The 13663-nt window shown below is 41.5% G+C and overlaps 2 protein-coding genes across 4 annotated transcripts in view; one reads left to right on the top strand and one right to left on the bottom strand.

Moving 5' to 3' along the window:
• C5H4orf45 (chromosome 5 C4orf45 homolog) overlaps positions 1 to 4518 on the top strand; it is a 108883-nt gene extending 104365 nt beyond the window's left edge. The window contains exon 6 of the mRNA XM_045019483.1: positions 4479 to 4518. Within this exon, the coding sequence (XP_044875418.1) occupies positions 4479 to 4488 (10 nt within the window). The 3' untranslated portion in view covers positions 4489 to 4518. The remainder of the gene's footprint in view (positions 1 to 4478) is intronic.
• The window catches only part of FNIP2 (folliculin interacting protein 2), a 74993-nt gene that overhangs the window by 45425 nt on the left and 15905 nt on the right, over positions 1 to 13663 (bottom strand). The window contains exon 1 of one of the 3 annotated variants that reach the window (XM_045019478.1): positions 6855 to 7396. The exons of the other annotated variants lie outside the window; for them this stretch is intronic. Within the exon in view, the coding sequence (XP_044875413.1) occupies positions 6855 to 7027 (173 nt within the window). The 5' untranslated portion in view covers positions 7028 to 7396. Of the gene's footprint in view, positions 1 to 6854; positions 7397 to 13663 lie in introns of those variants that run through there. 3 annotated transcript variants of the gene reach the window in all.

The following is a 13663-nucleotide window of genomic DNA, read 5'->3' as shown; positions in this document are numbered from 1 at the left end:
TAAAGAAAAAGACCCAAAAATCAGGACTGTCCCTATAAAATTAGGACATCTTGTCACCCTATTTCAGAATGACTACTATGGAGACTTACGGCTCTTTTATGCTTTTTTCAATGCTCAAATCTCATAAGTGAAAGATTTAAGATTAGAAATATGACACCTTCTTATACTGATTTGGGACTTTATACAAAAACATCCTACCATTCTACCAGAAGCACAATCCAAGTGTGAATAAAATTAAGTTATCACAGACATGATTGGTTTGTTAAATATGTGAAATCAGAGACTATACTCAATTTAATAAAATCTTTAGAAACAACATGTCATGGATGTGTAATATGGTAACACCCTGTTAAACAGAGAGATGAGGACTGTATTGCTGTATCTCTCTTTAAACAAAAGCTCACTGCTATAATGATCATGCTTTCCTTTTTGATACACACTTGGCAAGAATTTGTACAAGTACAATAATTTCATAACTAAAAAGAGTAAAAAATAAAAAAACCAAAACATTTCTTTGCAAATAATTCTCTCTTCAGAGCACTTTTCCCCCCTTCATCTTAGTTGAAAGCTTCTCTTCTTTCACTTTCTCCATGCTTCACTGTAATTTCTTGTTACATTATTTATGTAGCTTTGACTAAGCTCTTTAGGGCAAGGCATGTCTTCTTTTCTGTCAAGCACCACGCACATTTATGGCATTAATAAATCATAACCGAAAAAAATATTTACAAATTAGAGAAGTTCTCAGACAGGAAACTAATACTGAGTTATGGATGTAAACCAATATCTATTAACATTTGTTGTTACTCTGACTTTCACTTTTTGAAAGTCAGGAAGACAACCAAAAGAAAGACAGACTCCTGCAATCCAAATCTTCTACACTCAGTAACTTCAACACTAACCTTAGCTATGCTCCATTGATGCAGATTACCACCCTGAGTCTAACTTTGGCTATTGCCCCAGACACCCACCATTCAAGACATAACTCAGCATAGCAGCCTGTTAACTTCAAACCCACCTGCTCACCAATCAGAGACTAGAGATTTGACAACCTCCTTCCCCACCCCTTTTTTTCCCTAGTATAAGCCAGAAACCACTTCTACATGCAGTCAACACAAAACCCCTTTCTAGTCACCCAGTCATGTAGGGTAAATAAAATATCTAGTTCCTAAAGACCTCATGAAGGCAGGCCTGAGATCATATTTCCCATATCCTACTTTAACCTTAGGCCCCCTAACCGCCACTACTTTCACACATCCTTCCAAAATAGGCCTGGATCTCTAAATAACTGAGGAAGGTTGGAAGAATGGGTGCAGGCTATATCATGCTGTAATATTTCTCATTTTACATTCATATCTTCCAGCAGGGAAGATTTAGTTTCATTCATTCAGCAAGGGCTGGGATTCTCCCACTAGTAAAGAGGACAGATAAAGCTAATCGAGGAGAGTTAGGGTTGATGCTGGAATCATTCTGATATTAATGTTTCATGAATTAGAGCATTCTTGTTTCTTATCTACAGAAAAACTTTAAAGTTAACAAAACAGTCTAATAGTGTTATAAGTGAAAAGATGTTTACAATCTTAATTTTGTATTAAAAAACACGTTTCAAGTAATAGCATGGTTCTCCTCTGAAAATCCCTCCCTGCAATTTCAACTGGAAGCAGTTTTTTTTCTTCTTCACTTTCTGCCACCCAACTGTTGTATAATAAAATGCAACAGGGCTTAAACAATCATTGGTGCATCTAATGGGGAGGAAAGTGGGGGGCAGGGAAAAACACAACAACAACAACAAAACATTCCTTCCTAATCTCTCAGGCAGTCAGCCTATACCTTAGAGGATGGAGGTTTGATTATCTTTCTTAGGTTACGTAATAGTTTTCACTTTACATAGCGTAGGAGAGTACATAATTTTTACAGCTCATGTAAGAAGCTGGAATGACATATGTGCACTGAAATCTTCTATCCACAGAGCAGCATAGGTAGCAAAAGTGCAAGCTTCTCCATATCAGACAATGTGCTGAAGTGACATGCCTCAGCTCTGATCTGGATGGACCATATCTAGGGGACAAAGAGTACAGCTGTTATTAATAGTCATTTTAGTTTATCATGTTGCATAACAGACTGTCAAGGCCACATTGATTTCCTACACAGAGTGCCTTTGGAATAGGAATTTTCCTGACTAGGCTCTACAGAAGGGGAAAAAGTATATCCCACAAATAAACAAACCACTAGAAACAAGAAGTTGATAGAATTTCTTTGCTGCTTTAACTTGTCCTCTGTTAAAGGGCCCAATCTTGCGAAGAGCTGAACATCCTCAACTCCTACTGATTTTTATAGGAAAGAAAGATACACACCACCATGGAGGACCAGGATTAATTGCCCTCTCCCATGAACAAGCCAGAGTTTCACAAATAGCTGTTTTGTTTCTAAATTACTTTAATTGGCTCTTCACGTTTTATCTTGATTCTTTGGACTATTTCCTCTGCTAAGTTTTGCTAACGTGTACTTTGTGTTCCAATCCACTGGTATTGCTTAGGCAAGACTTCCAGGTTTGAAAAGGATGCTTATCTAGCCCTAACCAACTCAAAGGGTTTGATCTTCCTTTCTAATGTTTTCTGATATCAAGGCAATGGGTATCATATGCATGTCTAAGACCACAAAATGATGCTGAAGGCTGTTTTGCTATTAATGATTTTCCTCACTTATATACACACACAATGCTTTGAAGAGGTAGGAGTACTAGACAAGCACTAAGTTTTGTTTTTAAGTCTGCCCTTTCAAAGATAGTCACAGTGTTATCACTAGGGGAGTTACCCTGTACACGATCAAACCTAATTGGGCTCTGCTCACTGTTACCCAGTGGAAATCCTACACACCTCATGTATTCTAAAAACTACAACCACGCCATCTACTGCACTCCAGACTTCATCACTAGTTTCTCACCCACTGCCTATTGAGATTCATTATAGGATCCAGTACAAAAGTGAACCAAGGAGGAAATCAAAACAGCCCATGGATTTGCCTCAATTTATCTCATGCATTTGGTCTCTTTTTCTAATTCCATGCCTGTTCATTTATGGCTTGCCTCCTCAATTCCTTTCCACCTTCTCTCAAAAATCACAGTGCTAATTTGCTGAAAGGGGGACCCAAACTCCTTTAAACAAACAAAAATGGAATCGATACATGTTTGATTTTAAATTAAATGTAAAGCACCTGAAAAGCACCACGTTGGCTGCTTTATTTACCCACAGAACAGGGATAGCAGGGCCAGGAGCAGTGCAGACTTCCTCATACTGCCCCATGTATTTTACATGACCATCAAAGACCACATTCAGGTATCTATTGGGTTTCCAGGAAATGGGGCGGGCTTCGCCCGCCCCATGCTAACGGAACCCCCCCCCAGCCTAAGGGGAGGTGCCACAGAGCCTCAGAAACCCACTAATTGCGGGGGACAACTAATAAAAGAACAGGGACAGGAGTGCGGTCAAAGGGTCATAAGAAGGGAGCCTGACGGGGACACCGAGCAGAGCAGAGAACCCCGGACAGCGCCCACTGCTCCTCGAAGGCGTCAAGGGAGCCAGCGGACGCCGCCCAGAGGAACTCCACCCGGAGACGTGAACGGACTAAGGATCGGAAACAAGCCCCACAGTCGCAGGAGTCTTCACTGGCCAACCGCCTCTTCTCCCTGGTCACGTAGATGGCCATTTTTGCCAGGGGTAGCAAGGCAACAGCTTTTAGCCAAGAATGAACTGAGTTGAATTTCAGCTCTGTATTCTGTTATCAGCCTGCTGAGGTACTGTGTCCAGTTTCCCCATCCCAGCTACACTGCGCAGCAAAAGCAATTAGAATCAATTCAAACTGACAATTTTTAACTCCAGACGTTAGCCCATTAAGATGATGTTACCTAAGCTTCTGTCAAGCAGATCTCAAATCTTGCATGAGAAGGGACTTACACATAATATGCTGAACTGAAAAGGGGAACTTCAGAGAATGCCTCTCAGTCTATTTTGTGGTGCTATATTTTGACAGACCGCATTTTAACATTCTGAATTACACCAGGGAAAGGAGGAGGGGGGGGAATATTTCTTGAACAATCCAGTTTCACACTACAAAACTGATCCATCCATGATTATAATGAGATCAGATGTCATTCAAATACACATGGAAAACAACACAGACACACACACAGTAGTGTCATCTCCTTGTGGAATCCATCACAAGGCACAAGATTCTCATATGACTACCATTTTCCCCCCCTTCACAAAAGCACATAGCTGTATTTCCACTAGGCTGTTTCACATAACACACAGCTCCAATACCGTGATGTCTGAGTATTCAATCATTTCCTAAACTTAACGTGTCTTGGAGTCTCCCAGTGGAAATCCACTTGGAGCTTTGTGTTTAATTGCATTTGATATACGTTAAATATAAATATTACTAGTGTAACTATCTATTGACCAATTTCACCCTTGTTTTGAAAGGCAATTTTAGGCTCATCTTCATGCAAGAGAATTTCCCCCCCAACTATAGTGACATTTGGCATTGCAGGAATGGTGTACAGTTAGTCCATGTAAATTACAGCAAACTTCTGCTTTGGTGAGTTCTCCTCTGATGTTTAAAGCAAGTCTATTTTGTTTAAGGGTTTGGTGGATGAGAAAAACCCACCCACTCTTGCATCACTAATTTCTAAATTGTAGTGGAAGAATATTCAAAATAGAGAATTTACACTTTTTTCTGAAGTCCTAACAGCATGCTTAAGGATAATTCCTATTTGTAACACACTAAAAAAGTTCTATTGGTCCATTTCAAACCCATTTACAACACAGAAATACTTCGCAAACTGTGATGCTTAGTCAATTTTAAAGTACATTTTCAGTTCCTCTTTAACATCAACGTGTAATACAATCAGGGATATGCTTCAGTAGTTAAATCTTTGTGTGCTCAGTTGGAAAACACAAAGTAGCTATTTACTTTTTGTTGTTTTGTTCTGTTTTAATTTTCTATTTATTAACAGCTGGTCCAGCTGTTTGCAGTTACCTGCTAAAAGGAGCTACCTAGACATTATACAAGATCCACCAAGTATTATGACTATTTTTGGATACCTGCCTAATACTAACTAATATTGAGTTAACTTTAAGGCAGTTGGAACCAACAAAAATGAGGAGCTGTGATATGTAAAGCGTACACTAGGGTAAACTTCAGGTGGATTAAAAACTGACAGTGGTGAGCAGGAGCAGATCACCCCAGTGTATGGAAAGATGCCAGAAAAAATAATTAAGAATTTTAGCAAAAAAAAAAAAGTATATGTTCACATAGTTTTCATAGCTTTTCTATAGTTAACGTGGCCAGCACTCTTCAATATCTGTTTGTGGTAACAAGTCATCCACTCAGGAAAATAAAGGACATGTTTAGAATCTTTTTTATTTTTTTTTTAATTAAAAGCTGGCTTGTTCACCAGGTTTCTTGTTAGAATTAGGTAAAAAAATTCCTTCACTCTCCCAAAAATAGTGGCAAAGCTGCTTCCTTAGACTTATTCAGATGTCTTCTGCTATACATAAGAGAGGATAAACTTGGATATACGGTGACCTCTTTTGCTTAGGGGAAAATTAAAATTATATTTGTTATTCACAAGCCTTGATTTGATTTCTTGATGTTGCACTTAGTTACTATATTATTTTCCGTGTGTGCATCGCTATACACTGAAGGACGGTATTTTTTTTAAATGAACTAGAAGAGTATTCCTAGTTGTTTTAGAAAATTTAATGATAGCTGAAGTGATTCTAAAGATATTAAACAGTTTGAGATACCAATTAAATTCTGCATATTTATTTTAATATAGATCACGTTAAAAATTGAAAAATTCACCCCTTACTGCACTCCAAATGATAATTAGAGAGCGGCAAATACCAAGAAGCCTTAACCAGCATATTGTTTTCAGATCATCCGTTCTTGCAGGGGTCAACAGAACTCTGATCTCAACAAACAAAGCTTACAGCTCACCTTCATAATAGCCACATGTATATTCTGAAATCTATGCATATACTCCAGCTGAACAGGAACTCATTTGTTTAGATTTCAGAAGTATTTCAGTTTGCTTTAAAAACATTATTTTGAAAAGGTATAAACTGATGTTTCAGTGCAGCAAATACTGAACAAGCTGTTGGGCTAGTGATGTCTTTTTAACCTATTTCAACTAAACTCAGTAAGGTAATTTTTACTTTTACACCCAGGATGGAGGGGAGAGAGTAACGGAATTTTGTTGGACGGTAGCGTAAGAAAACAATACAACTTGGAACTGCTTCACAGCTTTCACTCAAGAGTTTTATTCATTGAATAAAAACAACATCACTAAGAAGTTATAGCAGGACACTAACCAAACTCAGTATTAGTTTATGGCCTGATCTTTGGATTTGTTCCTGGAGACATTCAGCAATTGATGCAAACGTCCCCTCATTTCACCACTTTTCTCCCCTTCTCCTGCAAAATGTCACTGATTGACGCACTGACATGGGGCAGGCAAAGAAAATCAGAAACGGTTTTAGGAGGGGAAGGAAAGTTTGTGCCAGTAACTGAAACTACATGGTATTATCAAAACTAAATTTCTCTTTCAACTATTAGGTAGCATGTATATACAACTTGCATTAGAGTCACAAATTTGGTCTGAGTAGCTAAAGAAGAACAAAACAACTTTGGAGTATTATGGCCCATCTGGAATAAGAGGCCCCACTTGGAAAATAGCTTTTGAATTCGTTGACTTTATGGCATTTTAGGCATATGGTTATATTTCCAATAGAATTTAAGCTAGAACACCCAATTACCTCTGAAAATTACATTTTCAAAAAAGATAACTGGCCTACCTCTTTTGCAACAACGTATTGACACTGCTTTTACTGTCAGTGCTCTGTTCTTCCACAAAAGATTTTTTGTTTGAGATATTATTTTCCAGTGGGCAAGAGGCATTATTACAGTTTCTTGCTTGGTCTGTTTGCCCTCCTGTGCTATGTGCGGTCTTTGGAGTACCTCCACACATCTTCTTAGTTCAGATGTACTCTCCCAAAGCTTCTTGAAAATACTGAACACTGGCTTAAGAGATATGGCTTTAAGTGAGTTGCTTCACTATGGCTCAGCGTCCAGCAACCATAGACATTTCCTCTCAGAGAAGAGATTCAAGTCTTTTGTAGCAATCCACTGTGTTTCTTTTTTAGAACAAGAGTAGCATGTTCTGTCAACCATAACTCAGGAAGACAATTGCATCCAATGTAATGTAGTATTTATCCCAAATTAGACCACCACACAGAACTTTCAAATTTCAAAGCACATCCAAGATTATCTCCTGCTTCTGTTGCTGGAGTTCTTCCACCAAGACCGGTACGCAGTCAGCAGATATTGATTTTAACTACCTTTGTTTCCTGGTATGTGATTATGTAGCTGGCAATTATTTATTTGGTCACAAGACCAAACCATATGGCCTCTGAAAGAAAGAGCATAGTTGCTTTTGCACTGATCCGCCCTTAGCTGCAAGGTTGTTCCAACACTGGCTACAACACCCTCTTAATGGCTCTCATGTGAGCAAGTGTCATCTGACAACTCTTAGCAACCACCTATGGCTCAGCACCATACTTCAAATGCAAATAAAAATCTGTCACCAATACCCTACAGTTATCAGTAAGGAATGATTAACACCAGCAAACACCCCAGAATTTTTGCACAGTAATGGTTTTACTCTGTAAACAGTTTATGTTCAGCTAAGAACCTAATACTGCTTCAACAAAACAAAACAAAACAAAAGGTTATACACAATGGAAGGGAAATCTGTTTACAGAATACAATTGATACGCAAGATCTGGTGAATATGAGGGAGACAACATTTCATTTTTTACACTTGCTTAAAAATATGTCCCTTAAAAAGACTGATGTTTTAAATACCAAATAGGAGTTTAAAAATGTAGTCCCTACTTTTTTTTTTTTTAATGACTAACATCCACTTGGAAAAACGGGTTTAGAACTAAAACCAGACTTTCGTTTTAAAGCAAATGGATATTCAATCCCATCAGTGGTGCATGTGTAACACTGACACAGACCCTGTCATTGGCGGGTCGGTCAAACCAGGGACCTCTGGAGCTATATGCATGAGCCTCTACTGCACGAGCTAAAAGCCATGTGGCTGTTAGCTAAGGCTGTAGACAGACTCATTAATCTCTAAGTGGTCTCGGTGCCACTAGATGGGACAGAACACTACACCCAGAAGGTGTTTGGGCTACACAGACCAAGAGGACATCTTGTTTTCTATAAGCTCAACTAACCTCATCATGGTCCAGTATATAATTGTCCCTTCTGCCCTTAAAAAAAGGAGTCCACTCAAAAAACCCAAACACTCCACACAAGATCACCATTTTCTGCTAAAATTTGCCGTAGAGTACTGTCTACAAAATAATAAGTTTGGCATTTATAAAGCCCTTTTCATCCACAGACCTCAAAGCTCTTTATAAGGTAAGTATTATCTCTGTCTTACAAATGGGACAACTTAGGGGGAGCAGTGGCTGACGATGGGGGTGGGTGTGCAAGGCTGGTGGCGGGGCAGAGCTGCAGCATGAGGGGCCGGACACTCCCCCTGCTGGTCCCTCAGTGAAACCCCTGCTGCGTTCTGACTCTCGGCCAGCAGGGCCCTGTCCCCCATCCTGTTTCTGGCCGGCACTGGCTGCGTGCTGTGAGCTGCTGTGACTGGTGAGTGTGGGCATGTGCCAGGCAGCAGCCAGCTATGTGTTGCCTCTGCTGCCCACCCATCAGCCCTTTATGTGCTCTCGCTCTCCTCTCCCTGCTTTGCTCCTTTGCCCCCTCAACCTCGTTGCTCCTACATATCCCCCTAGGTGGGGCGTGTCCCACTCCCAGCACTGTGCGGAGAACCAGCCTCTGGTCGGAGTGCTTGGGTCACCAGTAGCCTGGCCAGCAGGCTCCTTCCCTCCCCTAGTCTATACTGGCAACATAGCACTTTAACGTTGCTTGTGTGGTCGCGGAAGAGCGCTGGGAGACAGCTCTAAAAAAACCACCTCCACGAGGAGCGCAGCTCCCAGCACTGGTGCACTGTCTACACTGGCACATTACAGCACTGAAGCTTGCTGCGCTCAGGGGGGTGTTTGGTTTTTTTACAGCCCTGAGCGAGAAAGTTGCAGCACTGGCCCGGGACGCTGGCTAGGAGGAGCTGAGCCCTGCATGTGCCAAAGACCCGTTCAGCCTCTCTGCCCCTCAGCTAAGCTCCGGCGTGGAGACCTAAAGTGATTTTAAGCTTGTTCATGCCCCAGCCATGCAGGCTCCACAGCAGCCCCCTGGGCAGGGACTTAGCTCCCTCTTCACCTGTCCCTCCTGCCCCACCCCCCCAGTCCTTCCCTCAAGGAGTGCGAGGCTGTTTTGTCCCCTAGGCACCCTCTCCTGCTGAGCCACCTCTCTGGCCGGTTCGCTGAAGCCCCTGCAGTCTGGTTCCCTGGGTCCTGGTGCACAATGCATCCCTAGGGCTTAACCCCTTCCTGCCTGTGCTGTAGCCAGGGGACAGGAGGCAGCTGGGTTATGTCGGTGGTCAGCAGCAGCCTGGAGGGGTTAGCTGCCTTTCAACACTGTGTGGGCAGGAAGGGACAAGCTGCTTCCAGCCACAGGGGAGCAGGGAGGGTGGAAGAGATGAGCTCTGCAAAGACAGGGGCCAGGTCATCCCTTCCCCCGCCCTCCCCTGCAGCTGGAAGCAGCTCCTGTCCCTTCCCTCCCACACACAGTGCTGAAAGGCTGCTGCTGGACACATTCTGGTGTAAACCCTGGCAGAAATCTGGGGAAGGGAGCATGTGACCCAGCGTGCCCTCTTTCCTCCCCCCACCCACATGTTGCCTCGGGAAGATGCAGCACCAGGTGCCAGGAGATGCAGGTCCATCCCAGGGGCCCAGCCAGGCTTGGAGGATCGGTCAGTTGGTCACACTTCCCCTCCCCTCTCCTCATGTGAGAGAGGTGTACAGGAGTGTGTGCGAGTGTGTCAGCTCTCCCATATGAGCCTTAAAGATAAGAAAGTAAATAAAAAGAATCCAGCTACGCAGTATTTCTTTTTAACAGGGGCTCAGTCAACTTGATGTTAATTTGAACGTTTGTACTGCATAGTTCTGATTGATTGCCGCTGAATTCACTTGAACATGAGTAATTTTACCAGGTGTCCCGTATTCAGCACAGGGTAATATGGTCCCCCTAAGCATGGAGAACTTCACTTCCTACTCTATTTGAGACCTTAGTTATGCTATCAGTTACCATCATGGATCCCTAGGAACTGTACTACACTGCAGCTTTTGAACAGTCTCTTGGAGGAACCCCAAGGGGTCTGCCTCACTCTTCCTCCGGCATAGGCCATGCAGCCTCACTGCCTTCTAAACTGAGCTACTGGAGTTCTGCATCATACTATGAGCTCTACTATGCAAGTCCAGCTGAGAGAGACTCCTAGTAGATATCTGTACACTCTTCAGGGGCTAATGCACTCCAGCGAGTATTTGCAGTGACACTCAAGCAGCAATTTCAAAACAGTGGGGTTTATTAGTTGACTGGAGCACAGCACTTTAAGTCCATAAGTTAGCATAGAGAAATAAAGGTTAAAACACAGTCCATTCTGGTCAGCTCAGAGCAATTCACCCGCCAAGCTGTAGTGAACTCCATTTTCAGGCCCTGTCTCTCTCTGCCTCCTTAGTCAGTTCCCAGTGAAAGAACCAAGCTTTTTACAGATCCCACACTAATTCCCCCACCTCACCCCTCTCAGTCTTTTGTTCTCAAGCTGGGGGTCTCTGCTCAGCTCCCCTGCTGAGAGTGCAGCTCCATGAGTCATTAGAGCTTGCATTATCTCTCCGGACCCCATGTTGATCTGGGTTGGTTTCAGCCAGTTCCTGAATGACTCTATTCATTCCACCCAGACAGGGACATGACGCACACACCTGTGTCTCTTAGATCCACAACTTAATCCTGAAAGACAACTTAATCCCTCACCCCCCACTGGATAGCAATGCAAAGTATGGGGGAAACTGAGGCACACATAGGCCTCAAAAAATTACCACTTACATCAAGGCAAAACAGAACCCTTAGAAAAAACAGTTCTTTCTAGACATACACTCTCCACATGAACACTTTTTGATTATGATCAACAAAAGCATAAGATTAAAACTTGTAAGACTGCATTTCAATTTTAAAAGACAATGGAATGTGTAGGATTTATGTTTGTGCAGTGCTGCAATACAGTGAACCACCTGAAAGTTCAAAATCTAACAACTTCAGTTATGTTTATTCTATATACAAGTAATGCTAATACACAAAGTATTAATTTGCACTCCACTTAACACATACACACACAAATATATTTACTATGCTGGGGAGGGGAGACTAATTTGACAAGCAGTATTTTAGTGTCATACTTCCAAGATATTAATACTGAATGAAAATATATTTTATATATTTTAGTGTAAAATAATTTGAGGAGGATGGGCTAAGACTAGTGGAAGAACAGAAGATGCTGCCAGTTGCTCGATAAGCTTTCCTCCTCCTCCCCAAAGAAGAATGCTCAATTAAGCTATTGTAATCAAGATACAGTATCAGTGTCTGGTGCTAGAATCATAGAATGCAAGACTGGAAGGAACCTTGAGAGGTCATCTAGTCCAGCCCCACCTACTGAGGCAGGACCAAATAGAGTCAGGCCACCCTGGACAGAAGTTTGTCTAACTTGTTCTTAAAAAACCTCCAGTGACCAGGATTCCACAATCTCTCCTGGAAGCCTATTCTAATACTTAACTATCCTTGTAGTTAGAAAGTTTGTCCTAATATTTAACCTAAATCTCCCTTGCCAACTGAGGATTAAAAAAACAAACACACACAAAAATAACTCTGCCTGATATTTTGAGATGCAGCGTACTCAGTTCCCACTTATGTCAATGGGAGCTACAGGTACACAGCACTTCTGAAAATTGGGCCACCTAGTTTTCTAATCTTCTACTCATATGACCTCATTTGCCATTTTGACTGGAATTGTCTGTCAAGGAGGAATATGAAGTTATAGCTTTGACTTCTTTTTGCCCTTTCCTTTCACTACTACTGCTATCCCCAGGCACCTCTGGATTAAACACTAATGGCCACCATATTGGAGGCATCAAGTGATTACCAGTTTACCAGCCCAACACTTCAATAGTAGCTCATCACTTCCTTTCTCTAAGCAATTTTTGAAGGATGCTCAATCTGCAACATAAGGCCCAAATAGGAAATCAACCTACAGACAGGCACAGAGCATCCATAAACAGTGATTCAGAAAAGCCTCCTACCCTCCTGCTATAATCCATTGGGAAACGGAGGTTAGTCATTCTTTTTATATGACTATTTGTCAGTATGTCACTTGTTCTGTTTGTAGGTCACTTCTAAACCTAGATAGACCTAACTCTCTTCTTCACTTTGATTGCTTTTAAAATGGCAGTACTGGTTATGCATTATTAATCCCAAATGCAGTTTCAACACACACACACACACACACACACACCCCTCCCTCTCAAATATCATGATGAAGTCCAATAGGATATAAATTCCTGTACCAAAAAAACTATCCATTAAAGTCCAAGCATTGTTTCAAGGTTTGTTTCCTTAGAGACGTGAATGAAGAATCTACAATATTCTCGTAAGATTTTCTTTCCCCCATCATTTAAAGAGATTAAACTAGACATATTTGTAGGCAAGCAAAAACTTTCACAAAACTTCTTGCTAAAAGAGCAAGTGTGATTCAGGGACACAGACAGCAAAACCAAACCAACTTCTCTCCTTTTAACCATATACTATAACATATTGGCAGGTTCTCCTAAAATTGAAGCAGTAAATACAATAAACGAAGCCTGTTAAAAGGTAGAGAGTAGCACCAAGTATTTGTCTTATATAAACAAACAGATGTCAGATTCCACTTCACCTAAAGATAGATTTCCTTCTGTTCCAATTGTTGAACCATTTATTTGTGGTACTTTCCAAAAACTATGATTGCCAATAAATAAAATGTTTTCTCAAAAGACACTTCTCCCCATATTTACCATGAACATGCAAAATTCTTACACACTATATAGCTGCATTCTTTTTCTTTTACTTATTCATGTAAAATAACCCTGAGACAGTGAACAACCTGCTGAGCCTATCTAATCTACCTTGTTTAACTCTGATGCATTGTTACCAGTTTCATACAAGTTAGACCAGATCCTTTCTACATTAGTCACTCAAGTGAACAAGCATGTGACTTACACTGCCTCTCTCTAGCTTTAGATTTTCCACATAAGCAAGGAGTCAAGTGTATTCACCCACGAAAGCTTATGCTCCAATACGTCTGTTAGTCTATAAGGTGCCACAGGGCTCTTTGTTGCTTTTTACATATCCAGACTAACATGGCTACCCGTCTGATACTCTGAGGTCTCGTTTCAAGACCTGCATGCAGAGTCTTATCCTAATCTACAGAACTCAATAGTTTGGGACCTAGATACCCAACAGAGCTGCAAAGATAACATGCAAAACAAGAACAGTGACGCTGAGGAAGTCCTAGACAAGGCTCAGAGGCAGAGAATGTTTTCAGCAGTAATCCTAACAACAGAATTCCTTGCCAGAGAGAAGACTGAGCCCAAGGGTGGCTGTGTTGAGATCA

This window comes from Mauremys mutica, chromosome 5 (genome assembly GCF_020497125.1).
Source record: "Mauremys mutica isolate MM-2020 ecotype Southern chromosome 5, ASM2049712v1, whole genome shotgun sequence".
In the NCBI taxonomy this organism is placed as follows: domain Eukaryota; kingdom Metazoa; phylum Chordata; order Testudines; family Geoemydidae; genus Mauremys; species Mauremys mutica.
Note: the sequence above shows the minus strand (reverse complement) of the source record. Positions and strands in the feature narration are given on the sequence as shown.